Source organism: Poromitra crassiceps (assembly GCF_964638095.1).
Source record: "Poromitra crassiceps genome assembly, contig: HAP1_SCAFFOLD_343, whole genome shotgun sequence".
Taxonomy (NCBI): Eukaryota; Metazoa; Chordata; class Actinopteri; order Beryciformes; family Melamphaidae; genus Poromitra; species Poromitra crassiceps.
In genome coordinates this window covers 132,996-159,928 of record NW_028152061.1, presented here as the reverse complement: position 1 = coordinate 159,928, position 26,933 = coordinate 132,996, and the positions used below count along the sequence as shown (strand labels likewise).

General features: G+C 43.6%; 1 protein-coding gene across 1 annotated transcript in view; it reads left to right on the top strand.

The window, feature by feature from the left end:
• Positions 1-1,981: 1,981 nt before the first annotated feature.
• LOC310771079 (contactin-associated protein-like 4) overlaps positions 1,982-26,933 on the top strand; it is a gene marked incomplete at both ends in the record, with an annotated part of 66,227 nt that continues 41,275 nt past the window's right edge. The window contains 13 exons of the mRNA XM_083663756.1: positions 1,982-2,011; positions 2,356-2,428; positions 5,594-5,769; positions 6,579-6,728; positions 7,705-7,960; positions 9,291-9,440; positions 11,158-11,329; positions 16,575-16,681; positions 18,027-18,146; positions 19,411-19,611; positions 21,898-22,060; positions 22,176-22,303; positions 24,408-24,578. Of these exons, the coding sequence (XP_083519882.1) occupies positions 1,982-2,011; positions 2,356-2,428; positions 5,594-5,769; positions 6,579-6,728; positions 7,705-7,960; positions 9,291-9,440; positions 11,158-11,329; positions 16,575-16,681; positions 18,027-18,146; positions 19,411-19,611; positions 21,898-22,060; positions 22,176-22,303; positions 24,408-24,578 (1,897 nt within the window). The remainder of the gene's footprint in view (positions 2,012-2,355; positions 2,429-5,593; positions 5,770-6,578; positions 6,729-7,704; positions 7,961-9,290; positions 9,441-11,157; positions 11,330-16,574; positions 16,682-18,026; positions 18,147-19,410; positions 19,612-21,897; positions 22,061-22,175; positions 22,304-24,407; positions 24,579-26,933) is intronic.

Genomic DNA, 26,933 nt, shown 5'->3' with positions numbered 1-26,933 from the left:
GCAGGAAGTCATCTGACGCCGCGTCCGCGGTAACTTGATTCCGAGAGAGCAGCAGCATGGTGGTGAGTGATGACTGTCTGTCTGCCTGGCGAGATAATTGAAGGTGAGCGAGCTGCGAGACAGTGAGCGAGTGAACGACAGACAGTGAGTGACACTGACAGATTTTTTAGCAACAACCAAGAAAGTAAGTGTCTAGTCTGTCTCTTAAGTAATGTTACCTGTGTGACACGTTGGGATGCTACTGGCTAATCATGCATGATGCCAATTGCCAAGCTCCCGAAGTCAGGTATGCAGGTGGCTATATGCATGGTTTCAGTTTCATGACCCAATAAGTAACAAAAAGAGGTGGTGTAAAGTTAAAAACAACATAATATATTTTATTTTATTTTTCAATCGTTCCTATCAGGAATAAATAAATGTCCCTCTGTATGTTTTTTTTATTATCGATGATGACTTTGTGTGTATACGGCTTGGGTTGTGTACCTGTGTTTGTAGGTGTCATTTTGATATGAATTTGGCTAAAACAGTTTGTGTTTGTTAGTTACAATTATGTTGACAGGAGAGCTGAGCAGGTGGTGACATGAAAGAGAATATACTGAATAATGACATCACAACAGTATAATCCTAATGTTGATTTAAAATGATATATTACTCTAAATATGGCTAAAAAAGGGTGAAAAAAACCCTCAAATTTTTTCCGGCGGCGCCCTTGCGGGCGCCACCGAATCCGCCTCGCCTTGCTGGACCTCCCCTATTTCGGAACTCTGGTTACGGCCCTGGACGCCACTCTCTTACTAGAGGACACTAGCCAGACCTATCTCCACACTTTGTTTGGAGACTCTGACGAGTTTGTTTTTCATCTCTCTCTCACCACATCTCTCTCTCCTGCCTTCTCGCTGTCCTGCTTCTCCGACACAGCTCGATGTGTCTCTGCCACTTGGTTAATAAACACAATTAAAACAGACAAACAAAAAAGCCATTAACTATGTACATGTATCTTTGGTAGAAGCCCAAAAACTAAGGATAAATGACCAAGACAGCAGTGTGTGTGTGTGTGTGTGTGTGTGTGTGTGTGTGTGTGTGTGTGTGTGTGTGTGTGTGTGTGTGTGTGTGTGTGCGTGCGTGCGTGCGTGCGTGCGTGCGTGTGTGTATGTGTGTGTGTGTGTGCGCGTGCGTGCGCGTGCGCGCGCGCGTGTGTGTGTGTGTGTGTGTGTGTGTGTGTGAGACAGAATGCCTTAATGCATGGATTCATATTGCATACAGTATGTGGTCGCAGCTATTGGGAATCCGCGCTAGTTATATTTTTCCTCTATTTGTCTTTCATGGGATAAGCTTATTTTTAAGCCTTTGTCTCATTTAAACAGTTTGTCATTCTTTTCTTCTGTCTCTTCCCCTTATTTTTGCTGTTAGTAATGTAAACCTAAATGATCTGAGATGATGTTTTCAGGAAGTCCAGCCCTGCAACCAGCAGCTCCTAACAGCAGACAGCCTGCTCCACTGTGGCTGATTAAGATGTATGCCTGCTATCCAGAACATCCCATCTCCTGTCTGCTTTACATTAATCAACCTGTCGCTTTAGTATATTGTAACCCACCGGCTCATAATTCAGATTCAGTTCTGTCCTGTCACTGGGGTAGATTTGGGAAGTAGGCTAAATACACTGGGGGGTGGAAGGGTCCTGCTCCAGTGCATTATGGGAAAGGGGCATTTCTGTGTTGCTGGTTTAATTAAGGTGCTGTCAGGTAGGCAGACATTATGTAACTGTGACTGCACCTCAATGGCACCATGTCTGCTGTCCTGGTAGAACCACTGAGAATGTGTATGACATTCTCGATCACCCAAAACCCTCAGGAACCCTCAAGATCCCTGCAACATTCTAGAACACCTCAAACATTGTAGAACATCCACAACAATCTGGAACCCTGGACATTTCTGGAACCTTTGGAATGATCCAGACTCTTCTGTAAAGGGTGCGCTCGCTATGCCGACAGCCCGCAATGCCGACAGTCCGGTAGGGTGAGGGTTAGAGTTAGGGCTGGAGCCCACCATACTGGAGCCATGCAGGAGCTCCAGCCGGTCCACCGACACGCTGCACGCTGCAGCTGGTTCTGCTTGTGGGCTATCGGCACCTTTCTGTAATGCCTAGAACCCTCTAGAATAGACACTAAGCATTTTAAACCTTGAAGACAACATTCTAGAATACCTCGAACACCTGAAACATTCTATAACATCTCAAACATTCTAGCAGACCCACGCAATTCTAGAACACACAGAGCATTCTACAATACACAGAATATTCTAGAACCTTCAAAACAATCTGCCCATTACACTCCGTGTGATTTTGGGCTGTCCCAGACGAAAGGTGACGAACGTGAAAGAAACGTGGAGAAATCTTTGGTCGACAAAAACACTCGTCCTGCGTCGCGCAGTGAGAGAGGTTCAAAGACGGCCATTGTCACAGTCTTGCTACCAAAAGATCGCCTAGGACGAATTCTGACCCGTGTCAGAAATGTAGGGTGACAGCTATGACGACATCTGATAACCAATAGAAATGCCGCATGATCATATCAGTAGTATAGATGCTAAATGTTAGTAAATGCTAGTAAATACTTTACGTTACCAGCTGTCTTGGCAAAATTGACATCCCATGTGGGTCTCTTTTCCAGCCACGAGCGGGTCCACATTCTCTTCCAAGTTCATCCTCTTCATCTTTGAATGTTAAACTTTGAATGGCAACAGTTGTCCCCAGTCTCAGAGATTGTTGCACAGCTGTAGGGAAGTCCAGAGGTCTCCGAGCAGCTGAAGATGGCGAGTTCTGCCTCCGGCTGAAGGGTTATATTGTAGGCCTTAGAGTAGCAGTCTAATATTTTGGCCCAGAATCCCGTCAGTGAAGGGCAGAACCAGAAGGCATGAGATCCACTCTGCAACTTGAAGGAGTGGATTTGAAAGAAACTGGGTCCTCCTGACACCTCTCCACAGCTGCCCACCTCAGAGCCCCCCTCCCCTTCCCTTGACTGTCCGCTGCCCCATCCCAGCATTGCCATGGCATGTGTGAATAATGAAAATCACTAGTGGGCCCTGAAAGGTTATCCCAGTAATTTACTGGGAACTATGTCTGAAAAGGGCTTTTGAACCTACCTATTAAGTAGGTTAACGTTAACTAGAATGATGGAAGGTCTTTCTACTGCAGTTAACAATCCAAACCCATATCTTAACCTAGCATTTGCACCATACTGTATGCTCCAAGGTTAATAAGCCACCGACGACGGACTGTCATATAACGTTATCGTAATAAATTGCATCTATTTACTCATGAAGTTACTCACTACTTGAGTCGTTTTTTACGAGATACTTTTTTACTCTTACTCAACTAGTTATTTTTATGAATACTCTATACTCTTGTATACTTGTGTAAATATAAGTAACTGTACTTGAGTACCGTTTTTGTTTGTCATAAGCTCCTGCTTTCTCTCTCTGGATGAACTGGTTTCTCTCATCCGAGCTGTGATCAAATGTTTCATCTCACCAATTGGGTTGAAATAGCAAACAGACAGTTATCATATGTTCATAATCTCTTGCTGTGTCTGAAGTTGGAACTGTCTCTCCATGAAGAATATCTGATACATTTTTAATGACTGACTGTGTGATATGACTTTCGATACTTTCTTCTCTCAGCAGAAACTGTCTCTGTCTCAGTAATTTTGGGATGCAGAAATGGATCTGCTCATTTGGACCTGCTGGTGCTCATCTATCATTAATGATGCCCCGCTATGTTTTCTCTGCAGTTTTTAGTATCAGGAATCTTCACGTCATTATTTGGCTGCAGTTCTGTGGTGCTATGCAGATATCCAGTAGAGTCTAGACCCTATGAGAGGAGAGAGGCTGACCTCAGTGTGCTGCCCTCTTTTTTTATTAATTAATACACAGGACAAGATGTTACTATCCCTTGTGCCAAAATCCGAGGAAAAACACATTTAGAAGCCCAATCCAGAATAAAACAAGCTAACAGGCTAACAAACTAATAAAAAAAACTAATCTGTGGTATAGCCTACAGAGAACATTTAAATATTCAACCGCAATTAAGGGGTTACTGGTTACATACAGTAGGCTACATTAGAATGGTGTACTGTTGGTATTAGGCCAGCTAACTAGGAGAAAGCACACTAACAGCTTGAGAAAACACACTAAAGGCCCAATTATACTACATTTTCATGCGGAAATAAATGCGTCCGTTTCAAATGGTGTAATCGTCATACTTCCATGCGTCTTTCACGTTGGTATCATGTTAAGCAATACATCCACTCACTAGTGGCAGTGGAGAGTCAAATGTGTGAGTGTGTGTGGTTCTGCTGCGTTTCATGCGTATCCGTAAGCTTTCAGAGGACGGACAGAAATGCACACAAAATGAACGCAGAGGACGGGCAGAAGGCATCCGTCTCTGTCTTTAACGTAGAGTATAATTGGGCCTGTTAAGGATAAGATAACTATAAACCAAAGAAGAACAGACTAAAGGTCTGATTGTTTTTGTATGCATTTTTTAATCCGTAATCTGAAAACGGGTCCCAGCTCGCAAAAAGCTATATTGACTGATGCGAAAAATGCAGATAATCCAACCTTTTCCGAAAACTTTATAGTGAGTGACGGACGAAAGTTTCGGAGTCAGTGTGTGAGTGACACAACATGAGGTTGTATTTATTTAAAAACGTACGACAAATCCGGACGCACTTGGTGTGTAAAAGCCTTCAGTACTAATATCCACTTTTCCAGTCCTCTGTGCAACATGGTCTTGTCCATCCCAGTATAACCCGCGTTGTGTAGTCCCCCGCAGCTGGGAATTGAACTCTACATCTCTGCCATGGGAGGGGTGTCACGATAATCGCAATATGACAATAATCGTGATATAAAAATTTAAATCATGTTATACACATATGATGCGTAAATAATCCAGTAGGCTACATCTAAAATCATTTAGTTTCTTTCCGGTCTCGCTTTGTCTCCCTCCTCCAAAGCCGCCTCCACCCCCCGACCCCCCGCCACACACACACACACACACACACACACACACACACACACACACACACACACACACCATGTTACGCCGTGATGCAGTAACTAGTTATTTCATTATCCATTAAGTGTAATTCCTCTTTTGGACAGTTATGGTTACAGGCTCTCTCCCCACCTCCCTACACTCATATTTTGAGTGCAATTAATTTGCCAAAAGAGAGACAAACAGTTGGAAAACTCCATGCCTTACTCCATCGGCACATTGATTTGAATTGCTCTACAGGGATTATGAAAGTTTAATTTTTCTTAATCTTACAGTGTCTCATCTTATACATAAGGCTGATTTTACCACCTCCTATGAATGATGCGATTATCTTTTAGACTTTGCAGATTAAACATTGATGGTGCATTGATTAAAAGATAATGGACTCTCCCTTTGCAGCCTAATGACAACATAATGTTATCATTTCCATCCCTCAATATGTGATCAATTCAGTCTAATAGTCTAGTAACAGTCTCATTCACTGACCTCCATACCCTCTCTTCACTGCTCTTCTTCCTCCCTCCTCCTCCTCCTCTGGTCCAGGCAGGAGTTCCTCTTCTGCAGTCGATCGTCGGGTCTCCCTGGGCAGTCTGCTGGACGACCAGCACTGGCACCAGGTAGCAGTGGAGCAGCTCAGCGCTCAGCTCAACCTCACTGTGGACACAAACACACAGCAGCTTCACATCCCATCCCAGTTCAGCCACTGGTATATCCAGCAGGTGGGCATACCTATATGCACAAACATGCATGCTTTTTCTTGGACTTTAAATCACATCAGTGTTGGGCAGTGATTTTTGTAATGTTATTACTTTCCCCAGTAACTAGTAATGTAAGGGATTACAAATTAATTATATTACAGTTACTAATCCAAGTAACTTCAAGTTACTGCATTACTTTCTCCAGTGCTGGAGATAGGTCTGGCTATGCGAGACTACTGCATTGCCAGAATGCAATAGAGAGCCAAAGTGAACATCACTTCCTGCTTCAGCACTGTACCAGAGACTTTCATCCGCCATTTATTTTCCCATAGACATTTCGTAAAATGCTTATAAAAATAGTTTTACTTGTTCAAACCAAAAAGGTTCAGATATATTTATAAACAGGAGAGACCACATAACATTTCACTCAGACCAAAACATTTTAAAAAAAATTGTGGATTTAAAGAAAATGTGTTTTCAATGTTTTTACATTTTGGTCCGAGTGTAATGTTCTATGGTTTCTCCCAATTCTAAATATATCTGAACCGCTTGGTTCAGATGGTATATAAAAAAAAAGTCATGGGTAAGGTAACTAATTACTTTAGATACCAAGTAATAATTAAAGTAATGTTATTTCTTTTTAAATGAGTAATCAGTATAAGTAACTAATTACACTTCCTGTGTAACTTGCCCAGCACTGAGTAACATAGAACCACTGAATTGAAATTAGCTTTACATTACTGAAACATTGTACAGTAGCTACATGTATATTGTATTTCTACCATTCCATGTAGTCTACTGTGACCCCCCAGTGTTATTTCTCCATCCAGTTGAGTGTTGGGGCAGTCCAATCCCTTGGCTCTCAGAAACCAGCAACCATCTCCAAGAGGAACTTCCATGGCTGCCTGGAAAACCTGTTTTACAACGGCCTCAACCTGATAGACCTGGCTAAACAGAGAGACCAGCAAGTTACTGTAATGGTAAGAGAAGGACATTGAACCGTTGCTAAAAAATGCTTCTCATTCCAGTACAGGAACACGGTAGACCTACTTCCGGCCCCCTTGCTCGGAACACCCATCTTCGAACTCGGTCATTGTGGTTAATCGTGACTGCATCTTGCACGGTTGTGACGCTAGGAAGGCTGACGTGACAGACAGACAACCTGGGTGTCTCGGACCACATTTTGCCATGATGACTCACACACACACACACACACACACACACACACACACAAGTTGAAAACAATAGCAGCCACACGTCACGGCTGGTAATAGGTGTGTGGGAGTGGGGAGTGAAATTGATGTGTGGCTGTGTGTCTTTAAGGCTTTTCTGAGCCTTTTATAAGGTCACGTCTTTCTTTGTTTTCCAAAGGCATCTGCCCACTCCACCAATTATGACCCTATATCATTTGAATTGCTCTACAAAGGCCTTTTAGATGTGATCTGTGTTCCCTGACCATTAAGAAGGTAGCAGGCTGCTATTCCCCACTGAGAACCTGGACCTGTAATATATTGCTGCCTGCTGCAGCCTCAGCAATGGACCTGGTGTCATTACCACCACTCAAAACAATGGCCTGTGACAGAGATGTCGAGATAGCATACTGTATCCCCCCACTCTCTCTCTCTCTCGCACGCGCACGCGCGCGCGCATCCAGGCTGCTGGATGACATTGGTATTTTCAGTTTGCTTTCCTGGTGCTTACTCTAAGCCTGGCTGTTATCATTATGCTAATACCAGTGTCCTCTTTAAGGGGACTTGCTGATGAGATCTTTGTGACATCAGGTCACACCCACACACCCTGAGCAACTGATTCATATTCATGTTTTATGTTGTTTCATCTGTCTTGTAATCCATTTTCTGTCCCATCTCTTACCCCTCTAATCTGTATCTCTCTCTCTCTCCCTCTTCTCTCTCTCTCTCCCTCTTCTCTCTCTCTCTCTCTCTCTCTCTCTCTTAGGGCAATGTGACCTTTACGTGTGCTGAGCCAGTTCCCGTTGCCGTGACGTTCACCGGCCCGCAGAGCTTCCTGCAGTTGCCGGGGGCGACAGGGGGCGTGTCTGTAGCACTCGAGTTCCGCACGTGGAACAAAGCGGGGCTTTTGCTGACCTTTGACCTCCCTCACCAGGGGGGTGTGGCCTGGCTGTACCTCAGTGAGGCCAAGCTCCGCCTACACATCCACAAGGCTGGCAGGGCACTGCTGGAGCTCAGTGCAGGTCGGTCTAACCCCTGACCCAAAAACTAGTTCCTAACCCCTCTCACTCCTAACTGCTGCCTGCAGTCCCCTCACCTGCACTGCAAAAACTGGCAAACTTGTTAAACTTGTCTCCTTTTTTTTTGTATAATCTTAAAATTTTACCGGTTTCAATAAAAACACTAGGCATCTCGCGCTCGATTCCTAGGTTCGCCCGCCCTGCAGCTCGCCGAGCTGGCCCTGCAGCTTGCATACGCAGCTCGGCCACTGCGCGGCCTCGCCCGCCATGCAGCTAGACCGCTGTTCGGGCTCACTTGCTCCCTCGCCCGCCCTGCTGCTCGCCCTCTGTCCGGCTCACTTGCTCTTATGACATCACTGATGACCACTGCACGTCGCATTCAGAATGAGTCAAAATGTGGGAAATAATACGACAGATACGATAGATTAGAATAGTAGGGGCCAGCTGTTTTCTTTAAATATCTTCAGTACCAAGCCATCTGTAGTTCTGTGATCTTGCAAGACTTGGAAAAAGTGATTTATTTGTTCAGTATAAGTTGGATTTTCTCAGTCAACTTCATCTCTGAACATCACAGGTGTGGTGCACATGAATGATTTAATCCAATAGTGGTTGTTGTCGTTGTTGTCGTCTCTATGCCTTGGATCATAAATGATACATAATTTACTTATCAGCTAATCTCCTTTGTGTTTTCTCTTGGTCCATCCACCATACAGTCACAGTCACAGTCAAGTCAAGTCAAGTCAAGTTTATTTGTATAGCACATTTCATACACAGAGGCCATTCAAAGTGCTTCACATAAAATGGTTGACAGGAAAAGAAAAGAAAAGAAGAGAATAAAATGGACATTTAGAAGCATCACAACAAAACTTTAAAAGAAGAGTAGTCTGACCTTCTGTGTGTGTGTGTGTGTGTGTGTGTGTGTGTGTGTGTGTGTGTGTGTGTGTGTGTGTGTGTGTGTGTGTGTGTGTGTGTGTGTGTGTGTGTGTGTGTGTGCAGGCAATGTGAGCATGTGTGTCTTTGTGAGCGAGTGTGACTGTGTACATGCTTCTAGTAGTCTGACCTTGTCCTTAGTTTAAATGTTGGGCAAACTGGAATTATATGCATTTATATTTTTATTTTATTTCATATCCTGTGGAACGGAACACCGCCCTATTATAGTAGCATGATGTAAGCATATCCCAGCTATTAGGCTTTTCTTATTCGGGATATGGGCTTGTCCTGGGTTTTGTAAAAGGGGTATGGTGTCTACATGCACCAACACGAAATATTTGAATATCCGGAATGCAACCAGGATATTAATATGCATGTCAACGCACTGGGTGTGTTTTCCCAGGTTCTGGTCTGAATGACGGTCAGTGGCATTGGGTGGAGCTGAACTCCAGACGAGGTGGTGTCACCATCACAGTGGACAGAGAGGAAGGAGGCAGCTCTCACTCCAGCCCCTCATTCCCTGTCACCACAGGAAGCCGCCTCTTCTTCGGTGGTAAGAGTGGGACATGTCTGTTGTTTACTGTTAAAGGTCAATGCTATATCTTTGTTGGCAATTCAACTCTGTCGTGTCAGAAAACAATGCAGGGGCTGCTGAAGACTAGACAGTGTACCAGATTGAAAATAGGTCTACGGTTAATACATGTTGGAAGTCTTTCGATATGGTTTAAACAGGAGTTTGATGAATTTCCCCTGAAACACGTGTGGCCAGTTCTTAACACTGTGTATTCACTGAATAAATAAATAAATAAATAAGACCCAGCTCATGGCTGTATCTTGTAAGTTATAAGTCTGCGTTATCTCTCTTTCCTTTGATCATTTCTTGTGCTATGAGCTCCTCTCTTCTCTCTCCCTTCTTTTATCTCCTCTTTGCCCTCCTGCTTCATCCCATCTCCTCTCCTCTCTCCTTCTCTCCTCTCCTCTCCTCTCTCCTCCTCTCTCCACTCCATTCTCCACTGGCTCTCTTTTGCCTCTCTCCTCATCTCTATGCTGTTTCCCCTCTGCTCAGCAATACTGCAGTCCAGACATGTTCCTTGGCTGCTTTAGGCTTTGTAACCTGGAGCATGTACACAGTCACACTCGCTCACAAAGACACACATGCTCACATTGCCTGCACACACACACACACACACGCACGCACGCACGCACACACACACACACACACACACACACACACACAACACACACACACACAGACACACAGACACACACACACACACACACACTACATAAATACAAGTATGCAAATGACATAATATACACACTAATAATGCAATCAGATATTGGGAGTCATTTGGTTACACAAGTGGCCTAATCGGCAATCACAATAATGCATACGTACATACACATAGGATAACAACACACATGATGATGACAATGGCACACACACATGCACACACGCGCACACGCACATACACATCCTATCTCCACACATTGTATTGATTAGAAACGGGCGGGGGGGGGGGCTTCCTGCAATCAGCCCTCCTATAGCATTATTCTAACCACGTAAGAATAAACAACACATGACAAATCTCTGATCTGTACATGAATAATGGAACAAATTTGCCACAGCTGTTCTTTAACCCTGATACATTTTGATGCATACAAATTACAATGCGTTTTAATCCCGACAGTAAATCACAATAACCTCTATAATGAATCAGAGTGGGTTTTAATTTCCCTATAGGTAAATCAATGGTAAAACAATCAACTGTGTAGTATATTTAGGCATAAATTGAATATATTATAGTACTTGATAGTAAGTCAGTGCATTGAGTAGTGCTTGCTGTTTGTTGTAGCTCTGACTAGGGAATGGTCTTGACTCTGGAGTCAAGCCATAATACAGTATGATATATATATATATATATATATATATATATATATATATATATATATATATATATATATATATATATATATATATATATATATATATATATATATATATATATGTGTGTGTGTGTGTGTGATTCAAGATTTCAATAAAAATCTTGAATCTTAAATCTATATATGTGTGTGTGTGTGTGTGTGTGTGTGTGTGTGTGTGTGTGTGTGTGTGTGTGTGTGTGTGTGTGTGTGTTCACTTCTTACTCCATCTTTAAAATAATTCCATCCATAAAACAGTTGTATGGATACAGATACAGTATGCAGCGCCTGTCCGTTTACCTCATTGTCTGTTGTTTCATTGGCTGACTGTTATCATCCGTCTCCAGGTTGTCCTGCTGAGGACGGCAGTCAGGAGTGCAGAAGCTCCTTTAACGTCTTCCAGGGCTGCATGCGTCTTCTGACTCTGGACAACCAACCAGTGGATCTGACCATGGTGCAGCAAAGACTGCTGGGAAACTACAGCCAGCTGCAGTTCGACATGTGTGGCATCATCGACAGGTCAGGCCATAAAACACCACAGAGGAAGTTATTGGCCAATCAAATTTGGACAAAATTAGATCTACTAAGTCCACTTCAGAGGGTCCAATGACCTTGAAATTTGCTGGGCACATCATTGACAACACCCTTAGGGACTGTTGATAGGCCAGCGAATGACGACGCAATATTGATTTCAATTTGTGCTAAGCTAACCGCTAATGTCCAAAATCACACAATAACGTCATCTACTCATAAACGGTGACTCGCCTTCACTCCAGATCACTTGTGGATGCCTCTCGCAACGGTCGTGAGTGATTTTCAGAGCCGATCGCAGCACGCAGTCACTGTGAATACCTGTCGAGGCTGCTTGCAGCTTTCATTTCAATTTCTTTTTGAGCTGCATTGGTTGTCAAAACAAAGTTACATACAGTACCAGGAGTGGGAGGTGAACCCACAAGGACATGTGCCCATTGCATCTTGAGTGCAACATGGCACCACCTACCACTAGGCCATCCTGATTGCTGAAATTCTTCAATGGCTTAAAAAAAAACATCACTTTGAAGGTCTCTAATTCATTCAGCCATTTGTCCTTGAAGAAAACAAATAGAATCAAGCATAAAATGAAAGTCAGTGAACATGTTGTTAATAACAATGTTATTGCTGCACAAGGAAGAACATTTGAACGTTTAGATCTGAATAATTACTGGAGAAAGCCAAGCGGTTATTTGACTTCAATCTGAAATTTGATTTATGGCCTTTCCAAGTGGATTTGATTTCACCACTTCTGTCCTGTCAGTCAAAAGTGTCTTGGTGAAACTTGTAGATGTTTTCTTTTTCTTGATAGTTTTGTCATCCAACTCTATATGAGACGTCACTTTTTGTTGTGGTGAAATGTGATTTCTGTTTGCTTTTCTTTTTTGGCAGAGTAATTTATTTGTGAGGTGAAGCGGGTGCTGGAGAGAGATTGGACCATCCAGGAGGAGACACACACAAACACGCACGCACGCTCACACACACGCAGGCACACGCACGCACACACACGCGCACGCGCACGCACGCACACAGTCACAGCATTTCCCTTAGGAAATAAAGAATTATCGAGACCTGTGCTATTCATACTGATAGTCAACTTTTCTTGGTCTGTTCATATTTGTAACAAGTTGTATTCCCGACCAGTGTTTCTCTGATGTTGTCCACGTTTGAGCAAGCCTGCTTTGATCAGTACATCATCATTGTAACTATCTCACAATGATTACCACTATTACCCCAATCTGTTGCTCGATTGCCTCAGCACAGAAGCACACTGCATCATGTAAGCAGAATGCTTTTGGTTTTCCATTGGAATTAACACTAAGCAGATGGATATGGTGTCACCTTGTGTAATGTTTACAATGCACATCATTGACATCAGGTCTGGAAATACTGTACGAGTAATTTAATGCTGCAGTAATTCCGTAATTCCCATCACTAGTGCGCGGCGGAAGCGGATCTATAACAGCACGAGATAATTTATTCGGATGGGTGGCGGGTAGATGGTGTATGCATACATGTGGATTAGGATGGCGTCAGAGCCCATCCGACATCCCCGCATCTCTAACGGTGCACGGTATCTTGATTTCTTGGAAACCAGGCGGAGAATTCGGAGAAACGAGCATGAGCCTCCCAAACCTACACCAAGGCTGGATCCAGCCACACTCACCCACCAGCCACACCAAATCCAAACCCTAACCCCAACCAAGTGGCTACCAGTGCCTCACCCCAACCCCCCTCACCGCTTGTGCCTCACCCCAAGCAGGTGCGTCCGTGTGCCTTCAAACATGACGCACAAAGGTCGGAATGAGAACGGTTGGCACTTCTAGCCAAAACTGTTTCATTGTAGGTTTTTGTCTATGCAGCTTGTGAGATATCCCATCATATTTGCAATGTCAATAATACTCAGTCAGCACCAACCGGGATTTCAGCGTTGAATTATGTTGATAATGACCGATCTGAACGTCACACCGTCCAACTAAAATGCGGTTACAACAGCAACAAACTGTTCATCATTTTGATGATTTGTTCAGTTGTAGCTTGAAAGAGAGACACAATTGAGTGTGAATTCATTGATTCTTTTATTTAAAGTGACATGAATATAGAACTAACAGTTGTGTGCTGCCGAGAAGCTTCCAGGCTGCTGAAATGGGACCACTTCTAAAATAATAAGAATATAGTGCTGTAATCCAGAAGTCCTTAGGCAAACCGCTTCGACTGCAACTGACACTGATTTGAGGATTATATACCACTGTGAAACACAGCAAGACTATATGGATTATATATCCGATGTGAAACACAGCAAGTACTGGCAGTCGAGTTGTTAAGATGTGTGCCTTTGTGGATTGAATCTGGCTGCAGGGTTTTAGTTCACGCCGCCATATCTCTCTCTCTTACTGGTTATGTTTCCTTGCTTTAAACATTCACCAATATTTAGAAGATATTTCATATTATTATTATTACTAATATCATGGTGAAGTATGGTCTAAATGTGAATGTTCAATATGGTAGACGTTCACTGACAGCCCATATTTGGCCGCTTTTTAGCCTAGAGGTCAGGTCTAGGTATAGACGGCTCGTAGACGTCTGTGAAACTCAAATGCACTTGCTGGACTGAGTGGTATGGATTAAATTGTCAATCAAATGGTATTATGTTAATGTCATCTCATACTGCAGAAATCTCTGACAGAAAGACACTAAAATAACACTGTTTCCAGCCCGGGATTCGTGTGAGCAGCTTCTTCAAACAGTCTGACAGCACTTTAGAGCAGCAGCATTGGTTCAACAGCACATCAGAGAGGATCCGATGCTGATGAGCAGAGAGAGGATGTTCTACATGTTTAGGGCATGGAATGATACAAAGAAAAAAACGTGCAGAGAAAGGAAGCTGTGAAGTTGTGATTCCTTTTCATCTTCATGAGAAAAGGTGAGAGGTTGAAACGTCTCCAGAAGCTGATCTTGTTTCAGAGATATTTTTCAAATCCACCTCATCAACTTCCCACAGCATGTTATGAGCTCCTCCCCCTGACATTAAGAGTAAAAAGATGTTTTGTTTTGGAGTGATGTTTTACTCCTGACCCTCCTACGCTCTAGCGTGATATCAGACTGAATTGTCAACTCGTTCCACTCCATCGGTGGAGTGGGCGGATTGAAGGTCTGGACCCAGGCAACCTACACTCCTGTGGAGCAGAATATTACTGTGTGCTGATGGCCATGAAATAACCAACATCATTGATAAAACGTCCAGTAAAAGGCTTTTTCTTCATTAAAATGTTGCCCACCCACCTCGAGAGGTGGGTAGGACATGGCGGGATGGGACAAATTAATCTCAGTCATTAGTTACGAGTGGGGGAACGGCCACCCGATGTAAACATCTGTAAAACTGATAAGAGTATGTCCTTTCCTGTTATAGTGTAGTCGTCAAGGTTGTTATCTCTTGGGGAGATGATTGGGATATGTGTACCATCTATGGCTCCGGCGCACTGAGGGTAGCCACGGTTCAAAAAGTCTCAAATTGTGTCATCGAGGCACTGTCCCACAGCACACATGGAGCTTATGGAAGTTCTAAAAGAGAGACCTTTTAGTTGTCACGCCCACTCATTCATTCACTCCCCTCAATAATTAATTCTTCCCCTTTTTCCCGCTCCAACTGGTGTCAGCTGTTCAAGGGCGGAAACGTTTTGCTTAAACCAATTAGAGTAAGACACTTCCTATTCAGCCTATCGTCGCCTAGCTGTCAAAGTTAAAAGCTGCCCTCTCCTCTTGTGCTGTCTGCTGCTGTCTTTCAGTGTGTCCTCTGCTATGCCTTTGGGCACGCCATCATGCTGCTTCTCCTGCTGTCAGCCTCAAAGGAAGCTCATTCACGCTGCCATCTGCATTCTCCATGCAATCCTTTCGGGCAAGTCATGCTTTTAATATTGTTCGCTCTCATGCGTGCCTACCTGTTCAAGTCGGCGCAGCGTGCTGATTCCTCTGGCTCAGTCCGCACCTTCATCATGGATCACCGTGCCTCTGAACGTCCGAATGTTCTGCTGCAGAGAAATCTACCCCTCTGGTTTTGCAAACCACCACAAAGCAATGGGTTGGCTAGTCTGCGGCGTGGATCAATGGCTTGGCGGTGGCTTGGTGTTTGACGTTGCAGTGCTGGGCCCATCGGGTCAAATACAATGTTGACTGTCGAAAGGTGACATGTGACCTGTTTGCGCGCACCCATTTCCAGCCTGAGCTTATTGTAATGCATCTGTCCCCAGGTGGAGACCCATGCAGGTCCTATCTGAATTGTCATGACTATTAACCCGTGTTTACTGACTTGGTGTGAATTGACAAAATAAGGGCTGAACATGAGTCAAGTAACCCTGATCCATTGGTCTGAAAGTGATATTATTAACCCTGGACATTGGTCTGAAAGTGATATTATTAACCCTGGACATTGGTCTGAGAGTGATATTATTAACCCTGGTCATTGGTCTGAGAGTGATATTATTAACCCTGGTCATTGGTCTGAGAGTGATATTATTAACCCTGGTCATTGGTCTGAAAGTTATATTAACGCTGGTCATTGGTCTGAAAGTTATATTAACCCTGGACATTGGTCTGAGAGTGATATTAACCCTGGTCATTGGTCTGAAAGTTATATTAACACTGGTCATTGGTCTGAAAGTGATATTAACCCTGGACATTGGTCTGAAAGTGATATTATTAACCCTGGACATTGGTCTGAACGGGATATTATTGGTCTCAAAGTTATATTATTAGCAGCAGATCCATAAGAACGGTTTCCAACTGTTCAAGCTGCTGCACCAAACAAATTGACTTTTCAAATCAGCCCGCTCGGAATACATTTCTGAAATTCACTCAATGTATGCTCCTCTTGACAGTTAAATTAAAACTATTTTCTTCTGTTTGAAGTCTTATTTTTATTCCAGTCTCTTTCACTCCGGTGCATCAGAACATTCGGTGCTGAAGGACTGCTGATGGAGATCGAAATCATTCTTGAGAAACTTTGATTAACTTTTGAAAGACTACTGTAAGTGCATTCTCTCTCTCTCTCTCTCTCTCTCTCTCTCTGTCTCTCTCTCTCTCTCTCTCGCTCTCTCTCTCTCTCTCTCTCTCTGTCTCTCTCTCTCTCTCTCTCTCTCTGTCTCTCTCTCTCTCTCTCTCTGTCTTTCTCTCTCTCGCTCTCTCTCTCTCTGTATTTCTCTCTCCCTCCCTGTCTCTCTCTCGCTCTCTCTCTCAGGTGTTCTCCCAGTCACTGTGAACATGGCAGCAGCTGCAGTCAGTCCTGGACCGTCTTCCACTGTAACTGCTCTGACAGTGGCTACAGCGGTGCCACCTGCCACAGCTGTAAGTCACCTGTCACTGAAGAGAGGGGAGAGAGACAGAGAGGGGGAGACCTTACAGTCACCTTCTCTCCTTGTGAACTTCATGTACTGTCATGTCTTTTTTGCTTGTGCAGAACAGTATTATAAAAACTGTTTCAGGGTAAAACTCCGGAAAAAAAAACACTGCACGAATGTTCCGTCGCGGTGTGCAAGCTTCAATTACAACTTAATCTCGGTGCGAATAATCATCACCTTAAGTCATATTGTTGAGATGAAGGAGACTGTAGTTGTGACCAAACTGCCAAGTATTGAATGAATCCAGTCAGGATTCATTCAAGCTCCGATCTTAAATCATTCACTGCCAGTTCCTTCTATTTATGGGAGTAGAAACAGGAGAGTTTCTCCACAACGTTCACATCTGAGTTTGTTTTCCCCACTGTGCTGACAGCAGGCCAGGCCGGGGGGCAGAAGATGCCAAAGTCAGGACACTGAGTCAGTCAGTCAGTCAGTCAGTCAGTCAGTTACTTACTACTACTACTACTACTAATAATAATAATAATAATAATAGATATAGGACTTATATAGCGCTTTTCTAAATCCTCAAAGACACTCGTGGATGTTTAGTGAAGGGAGTGGGGCTAGGGGCTAGGGGCTGTAGCTAGGGATAGGTAGGTCATAGAGAGTCAGCGTTCGAGGCGTGGGTAGGGGGATGTAGGTGGTGGGAGGGGCAGGGCTAGGGAAAAGGGGCCATAGGTAGGGATAGGAAGGTGAGTCTGGATTTGAAGTGCGGGGTCGAGAGAAACTTGCTTTTGTTTTATTTCTTCATTTTCATTCTTTTTTTCGCCACTCGCTCTGCTGCACCCCTCAGTCTGGGGCCCCTAGTAACATGTGTAGAATAGCCCTGGAGGTACCACCAAAAGTTGCCTAAAGTGCCATAGGGCTGAATGGCCACACCACTCCGCCGTGGGCTTCAAGGTATTGTGATTGCTGAGGTTTCGGTGAAAAATCTTCTCTGTCCACGTTGAAGGAATGTTCAGGAAAACTGACAAATAAACAGCTAAATAGACAGAGGGAAAGTACACTGTCAAATAAACAGATAAATAGACTGTGGGAAAGTACACTGTCACATAAACAGTTAAATAGACTGTGGGAAAGTACACTGTCACATAAACAGTTAAATAGACTGTGGGAAAGTTTGTTTTGCCTCTGGAAATGGATTTGACTGCGCTTGATGCTTTGACTGCAGAGGAAGATCCAGTGGTGTGTGTGTGTGTGTGTGTGTGTGTGTGTGTGTGTGTGTGTGTGTGTGTGTGTGTGATGTTGTTGTTGTTGTTGTTGTTCATGTTGATGTCATTGTTTGGTCCCAGCTGTGTACCAGCAGTCCTGTGAGGCGTACAAACACAAAGGAAACACATCAGGACATTATTATATTGACGTGGACGGCAGCGGACCAATCAAACCACAGCTAGTCTACTGCAACATGACCGGTAACACACACACACACACACACACACACACACACACACACACACACACACACACACACACACACACACACACAAACACACACACCCACACACATACACACACACACTTTGTGTGCTAGGTAGTTCAGGTTAAGGTTAGCGTAGGTTGTTTTCTTGTTCTGTGCTCTCGCTCTCTCTTCTCTCATTTATCTCTCTTCACTCATTTATCTCTCTGCTCTCTTCTCCTCCTCTATTCCTGTTCTATTCTCTCTCTCTTCTCCCTTTCCTCCCCGTTTCTCTTCTTCTTCCACCCTTTTCTCTGTTCTCCCCCTCCTGTTCTCTTTCTCCCTCTCCACGCTCTTCTCTATCTCTTCTATCTCCCCTTTTCTCCTTTCTCCTTCTCATCCCTCTCCTCTCTCCCCTCGTCCCTCTCTTCTCGTATGCTTGTTTTTTTATAAGCTTTATACAAGTTGTTCATTACTGTTTATTGATTGTGGCTAGCTAGACCTAGCTAGACACGTTTTCTGACATGCTTGTGAATTAGGGCTATACAAATAAACTTGACTTGACACTGGAGGACAGAGAAGTTCCCCTATTAGAATTTTCTCCCTCCTTATCATCACTCAGCACTTTGCCTCATTTTCATTTACATAATTGTGACTGATGATCCTCTCTTCCCTCTCTCTCTCTCTCTCTCTCTCTCTCCATCTCTCTCTCTCTCTTTCAACCTCTCTCTCTCTTCCTGTCTGTTTGTGCCTTGGCGTTTCAAATCATTTCTATAATTGTATAAATGTGAATAATGATCATATTCTTCCTTCTGTGTCTCTCCTTTTCTCTAGTCTATTTCTCTCCTTTCCTTTTTGTCTGTGTCACTGTTTTACATCATCTGCATAATTGTATGAATATGAATGCTGATGATAACCTCTTCCTCTCCTCTCTATCTTGCTCCCTCCCTCCCTTCTCTCAATCTCAGTTTCAACTTGCTTCATTGGCACGACATGTAAACACATTAGAGGGGCAGATAGTCGTTGAAGGAAGAAGAAAGAGAATGATAAAAAATACCCAATATAATCAAATGAATATATACAACCCCAATAGAAAAGGAAAGAGATCAAAATATTTCAGAGTTTTGAAACAGCTATTAGGCTACAGGCTTAATGACCCTCCCTCTCTCTAACTTTGAAAGACTACTGTAAGTGCATTCTCTCTCTCTCTCTCTCTCTCTGTCTCTCTCTCTCTCTCTGTGTCTCTCTCTCTCTCTCTCGCTCTCTCTCCCCTCCACCAGAGGAGCAGACCTGGATGGTGATCCAACACAACAACACAGATCTGACCAGAGTTCGACCGTCGCCCGGCAGAAACCAGCATTCAGCCCACTTCGACTACTCATCTGAAGATGAGCAGCTATCGGCCATCATCGGCCTATCAGATTACTGCGAACAGGAACTGTCCTACCAATGCAGGAAGTCCCGCCTCCTCAACACACCCGGTGAGGCCTGTTGTTTATTTTAGCCTTTATTTATGCAGGGGAATTTTGTTGCATACCCTCATTCATTCTCATGGTTGGTGGTCTCTAGTATAAATATATATTTCATTTTTCACAATATAGTACAACGTACAAACTTCTAAACAAACTCAACACTGAACACATACAGAGACATATAATTAAGCTAATTTGGACCTAGGCGTACAGATCTACGTATTTCTAAGATTCCTCTCCAGAGTTCTGAGAATATTAGTGAAGTTATACCTACAGTAGAACTCGGGATCCTGTGAAAAGTGAGTGTCAGTCATTTTAGTAAGGGTGTTGCAAGCCCTCTTCTCTAACCTGGAAGCCCTTGACCTGTGTGGTGCGAATATCTCGGACTCGGACTTCATCTAGCAATTATCAAAAATAAACTTGATCTCCTATAAACAATGAAAAAAATTTAGAGGAAAATGGAGGTGGAACAACTGTGGCACAGGATTCAGCGTGGCTCTATCTGATGAGCACACAGGGTTAGGGTTACACAGGTGAGCAAAATTAGTATAGACTCTTCTCACGGGGGCCATTTTGTGTCGAAAGGGCAGGGTAAACACAGGTGCAAGCAAAACACTAATGAGGGGTTTCCATGATTCCATGATTGGAATTTGGAAACCCTCATTAGTGGTTTTCTTGCACCTGTGTTTACCCTGCCTTTTCGACACAAAATGGCCCCCGTGAAAAGGGTCTTTAGAGCAGTGAGTCACCATGACGCACAGACGCTGTCCAGGGTGCTGATTCCTTGCCCAGAGTTAAACCAAATTAAACTGCAACAACCTGTGTTCTGTGCTCATAGCTTTTCATCTCAGCTCTAAAATCCTCTGTGTTGTAGCACTAGTGACCACTGAGGCATACAGTATTTTAGGAAAGAAGGGAGGGAAGCGTAGCAGAGATCAGGAAGGATTGCTGGATATAGTAGATGGTTGAATGGATTAACATTTTACATTCTGCTCTAAGCTTTTAAGATACTTTGATCCAGAGCAACTTCCAATGGTTGTAACAGTTGTATAGGTGCTCTGAAAATATCTATCGTAGGATGATGAAAATTCTATAAGACATCAAAGAAAATCTATGTAGGGAGAGGTGGGTTTTATTTTTCGTGGACGGATGAAAGGAGGGGATGTGGGAGGAATCTTTAGTAGGATTCCATCCTGCTCTCTGGGAAAATGAACAAGCGCTGACTCCACAGAAGTCCTTCCAATCATGCTCTCGCGCAATCCTCTCCAACTACTCACTCTTGCATTGTTGTAGGAGACATTTGTATTGCATGGTATCTATGTCCTGTCCAAAAAGAGTGTATTCGGTGTCACGGTAAAAGATTGGAAACGTCTTGTTCAATCTGCCTCAGAGATCATTGTTTGATGTTGAGAGACACTAACATTTCCTCGGCTATTTGGCTTCTGTGTATTATCGTCCTTCGGGCAAATAACGAAGTGTATACCCAAGCTTAATGTGTGTGTGCAATTTCAATAGGATGTCATGTGACCTGTGTCCTAACGAGCTACTGCATTTAAAGGGATAAAGGGATGGTTCCAAGCACACCTGACAAACGCCAAAGTCGGTGTTGTCCACAATAATAGAGCACCGCAGGGATGAGGTATTTTTGTAGGCTTACCCAGAAATCACTGCCATGTTGGTTCGTAAGGGGAAAAGGCTATGGGATAATGGGAATTGTGGAAATTTTTGTTCATCAAGATAAACCTTCACAAACGAGGACCACTTTTTTTTTTACTTTTGAAGCGTTTTCTGAAAATTGCGTTTACGCTATTACGCTACATTGTTAAATAGGTGCACTCTATGACCAGGCATGTGATGTGAATAGTTAAAAAGTCATTTTTCATTGCAGCTGAACTTGAAGGCCTGTTGAAAGAGCTCATCAAGAGCTTTCATTTGATATAAAGTATGTAACTCATTTCCACACAAAATGTCACGTACCCCTTCGCAGAGGGAAAAAAAAGTGGATGTTCATATTTCCTTGACTTATTGAACAAAAATCTGTACAAGCAGCACTCAGATACATATCTTAGTTCAACATCTCGTCTTCTGTTCCCAAAGCGAGACACATTGTTCACACTGTTGTTAGTACAGATGATTGAAGTATATCCTGTGTGTGTGTGTGTGTGTGCGTGTGCGTGCGTGTGCGTGTGCGTGTGCGTGTGTGCGTGCGTGCGTGCGTGTGTGTGTGTGTGTGTGTGTGTGTGCGTGCGTGCGTGCGTGCGTGCGTGCGTGCGTGCGTGTGTGTGTGTGTTGCAGAGGGCTCTCCGTTCAGCTGGTGGCTGGGTGGACCGAGTCCTGGTCGTCTCCACACTCATTGGGGTGGAGCTCTGCCAGGCAGCCAGCAGTGTTCCTGTGGCCTGCAGGGGAGCTGTCTGGACCCACTGCACTACTGCAACTGTGACGCTGACCGCACCGAGTGGTACTCCCACCTTATCATCTTATTGACGCATACGTTTACTTTAATCATGGAGTGGTACTCTACCTTATTAACACATAACTAATCTAGTCTTGGTCTTCTCCTCTTTCTCCGGCAGGGCTAATGACTCAGGCCTGCTCACCCATAAGGAGAGCCTCCCAGTCCGGTCTCTGGTACTGGGTGACATCCAGAGGCCGGGCTCAGAGGCAGCCTACAGGGTGGGACCCCTCCGTTGTCATGGAGACAGTAAGTCTGGTTGATGCTGACATGATATGAATCTTCCTGTTATGGAAAATACTGCCGCTGCTTCCTGGTTCTTTCCAAGGAATCTATAAAGAAGGAAGAGAGCTCAATCGCGTCACAGTGTTCGAATTTTGCATTGGGCCAGACTTTAGGGACAATTCTTTTGGAGTGAATAGAGACAGTCCGCATGTCTGGGAACGCCCACAAAATGTTAAACGGCTGGCGCGCAAGTGGGGTAAAACCGCCCATATATCTCATGGGCTGACTCACCAAAAGACGGTGCTGCGGCTCTAAACTACATGTTTGGGGGTTCTAGAGCAGAACACAAGACGTCTGCTCAGATGTGCGTTTACTGCGGTGGTTAAATCCCCGATCGTGTCTGCCTGGGCTGGGCTATCAGCTAAATTCTAACTTTGCTGAATGGATAGAACGGGGGTTTTTACGCCCACCCTGACCCCGCCCCCAGCCAGGCTGAGCCAGCTAAACCAGCGTCTATGACGAGACGTGGCCTCAACCTATAGGGCGGGCACAGAAAGTCCCACTATAAACCATATGTGTCGTTTCACCTTTGATCGAAAAATGCCTCCACCAGATTAAGGAAAACACATTAGCTACGTGATGTCAACTGATTATTATTATTTCTTTTTTTATCTAAATGTGCACGTTTGTTTTCCTTATTATTGATCTCCAAACTGATCATGGATCTGTCCAGGAGCTGCATACAGTATAGCTGAACTCAAGCCCCTGTTTGGTCCAAGATAGAGCTAGATTAGCTAACTACATCATGATACATGAGCGAACAGGGCATAATTTAATATGTTCAATCAAAGGTGAAACGACAGAGATATGATGGTTTAATGGTTTATGGTGGGACTTACCATGCCCACCCCATTCACTTCAATAGAACTGAGCCCAAAGTCTGGCCCCAATGCAAAATTCAAACGCTGTGATGTGAGTGAGGTCCTTTCCCTCTTTATAGGTTCCTTAATTCTGTCCAGCTGCACTGTTGTCTTGCTGTGAAAACCACATCTATCCAACCAATCAGCCTTCAGGTTCAATAATTATTTCAAGCGACATGGAAGTTTAAAACACAGTTTGAAACACATGGACATAAAATCACAGGAGTCTTTGAGGTTTTCATTCCATCTCCCAATAAGCTGATTAATTGATAATGTATGTATTTATTTATTTATTGCATTTACATAGCGCTTTTCAAGGCACTTAAAGTGCTTCAGATATCATGTGGGGACTCAAAAGCATCCACCAGCGATGTGTAGCACCCACCTGGGTGATGCACGGCAGCCAGGTTTGTGCCAACACGCTCACCACACATCAGCTATCATAGTAGACAGTTGAGGACTGGAAGAGCCAATTAGGTAACGAGTGATGATTAGGTGGCCATGATGGAATGAAGGTCTGTGTGAATTTAGCCAGGGCACCGGGGGGTTACACCCCTCAGGGCACCGGGGGGTTACACCCCTCAGGGCACCGGGGTTACACCCCTAGTCTTGTGAAGAGTGCCGATGAGATCTTTATTGACCACAGAGTGAGGACCTTTGTTTAACGTCTCATCCGAAGGATGGTGCTCTGTCTCTGCCCTGGGGCATTGGGGAGATTATTAATGAGGCCAGTGGGAAGAGTACCTCCTACTGGTCCTCCATCACCACTTCCAGCACCATGGTCTCCCATCCGAAGACTAACCGCAGGCAAACCTGCTTATCTTAACCAGAAAGCCAGCGATGTGCTGGCAGCTATTTGCTGGCAATACGCTGATTAGACTTGTAGTTTTTTTTGTCGACATCCGGCATTAATTACATTACAGTAACCATTGCTAAGACATTATTCCTTTTATGTTTTATTTGCTTAAAATTAACTGCAATATAATACAAAGCAAACAATCTTTTTCTTTCCACTTTTTTTTTATTATTATTTACAATTACAGCCCTGTGTAAATTAATAAATGAATGCTCAGCATGATAAATCAACATAAATGCCACAGCATGGCATAGCAGGACTAATTAGTTGAACGGTCGGCTCATTTGTTTGCTACGTGATTTTCCTCCTTAAAAGCTCTTTACAGTGAGTTTTCTCTGCATCTCCCATGCAGAGAACTTCTGGAACGCTGCATTTTTCGACAAGGAGACGTCGTACCTCCACTTCCCCACCTTCCACGGAGAGCTGAGCGCAGATATCTCCTTCCTGTTTAAAACCACCGCCTCCTTCGGTGTCTTCCTGGAAAACCTGGGCATCAGCGACTTCATCCGGATCGAACTGAGCTGTAAGTAAAGCCTGCGGCTCCAAGATTGAATCGCAATCAAACTGATAGGGGTGGAACAATGCATCGATCTAGATCGAAGTATTGTTCAATATTGTATTGTATTGATATCATATCGATGCAAAGTTAAAATATCAATATATGTCGTCATCTTTAAGATACGCCTGGTAAATCCAAGGTGATGACGCATAGATGTGCATGGCTTATGTTCATAATAAGCCATAAGCTCTATAAGTTAAAAAAATATATATTAAAAAGAATAGATTGTTTTTCATTTAAATGTCTGGAAGAGCTCAGAAATGAAATCGTCAAATCACATTTTATTTGCTTTTTGTGAATTGATATAAATGCAACTATGTGTGAAATGGGGATATGATATTGTCTCGTATCAATCGCAGGCCCCTGAATTGAATTGAATTGAATAGAATAGAATCGAAATTGCATTGTGGCAGACTTTGTGATATCAGCAAATATCTTATTGTTGTCCATAGAATTGATATAGGATACTATATCTACCAATACTGTATCATGATTAAACGTGTGATTCCCTGCAAAGTGAGCTGTGAGGACAGTAAAACGTGGAGTTTATGGGCTTAATCTGGATTTGAGCTGTAAATAAAACCTGGAGGTTAAAGACTTGCTCCAGATCAAACTCAACGGAATGCTGAATACCTGTAATGACTGGTGGGGTTTGTTTTGCTCTGCTGCACAGCACTTCACGTCACTTGGCTTACTTGGGTTTTAACTTAGACAAATCTTTCTGTTTGAGCTTCTTCTTTTCTGCTTGGCTTCACTGCCTTTTGGGCACCCGTGTGTGTGTCACTGAGATTATGTCAGTCTCTTTCTTCTTCTTCTGTTTATTTATTTTATTTTTAAACTTTATGGGCACCATGGTATTGTGTCATTTAGAATATAGCAAAAATACCCAAGAGGGCGTTCTTTACTGTGTTTATGCTTATCTTTATAGGTTTTTGTTGTTGTATCTGATTCTTCTGGGAATTTTGGTCCTTTTTGTTTGTACGACTAAGATTTGTCTCAATTGCTGGAATCTGGTGACAAGCCTCACAGAAGAGGATGAGGTTTTATGATATTAGTTGTTTATTTTCTTAAACTGTGCAGCTGCTTCTGTAAGCAACATGTGTGTGTGTCCGTCCATGTGTAGCATGAGATGTCCGTCCATTCGTAGCCTAAGCCCCTCCCCCGAGCTCCATAAGCGAGAGAGAGAGAGAGAGAGAGGGCATGGTGGTTGAGCGAGGTCGAGTCAATGGAGAGAACGCGAGCTAAACCTGACACAGATTAGCCAATTAGCTTGCTAAACTTGCCAACGTGTTCAAACACATCTACCTCTCCATCTGAGGAACGGATTTCAATACAGTTTGCACCATAAGAATCAGCATGACTTGTACTTGTTAATGAAGCAAATGTGGCTAAGGTCAGTGGCATATTGAGCCCGCGTGCTTACGTAGCCTACGTAGCCTATAGTGTACGAAACCTGCACCACTTACTTCACCACCTGGGTGATTTTTATGACACTGTACTTTATGAGCTGGTATTTTCTTCTATACTTTAAATATGATGCCAATATTGTCTACGGCCTCAGGCTACATGCTACAGTACTTCTCCTTGCGCAGAATGCATAGCCTCCCACAAATCACCTACAGGGGACAGTTAGTTGCATTCAGGCGTGCTTAGTTGACAACAGCAAATTAAATGTGAACAGGGTGAAGTGCAAAATATTAATGGGGGCTTTTTTGTCCGCTCATTTTTTAATTTCACAAGCATTTTATGAACTCTCAAGGGCATTTTGCCTCCGAGCCTCCAGTCATTTCTCTCCCTGGTATTAGGCATAGATTTATGGCTGCCCACAGTGTGTGTCGTTTCAAATATGGCGGTAATATCCACGGGGGTGTTAATGAGTTTATGGGTGCCATAGTATTGTGGCTGTCGGAGGTGTACGGTATATTCATGTGCAACCACAGTGCATCTCATTTAAATATAGCAGTAATACCCAAGAGGGCATCCTTGCGGTTATGGGTGTGACAGTAATGCAGCAAGGTGTGAGGCGGACATTTATGCGACTATTTGAGACTTCGCCTATCTATCATCGCTACTGTGCCTTCCTCAAGCTTTTTCGCCATTTTTCTGTTTAGTTTAGTTTTCTGTTTGGGCGGCCCCTTTTTAATGTTGTGTTTCCTTTAAAGGAACACTCCGCCCATTTTCAACCAGCTTTGTATCATTAGAACATCAGTAGTATATCAGAAAACTGTAAACGGTTTTGAAGTCTGTCATTTAATTTGACAGTTATTGAGTGTTAAAGTGTGGACCAGTGACATCACTGGTCCACACTAACTCAAATTA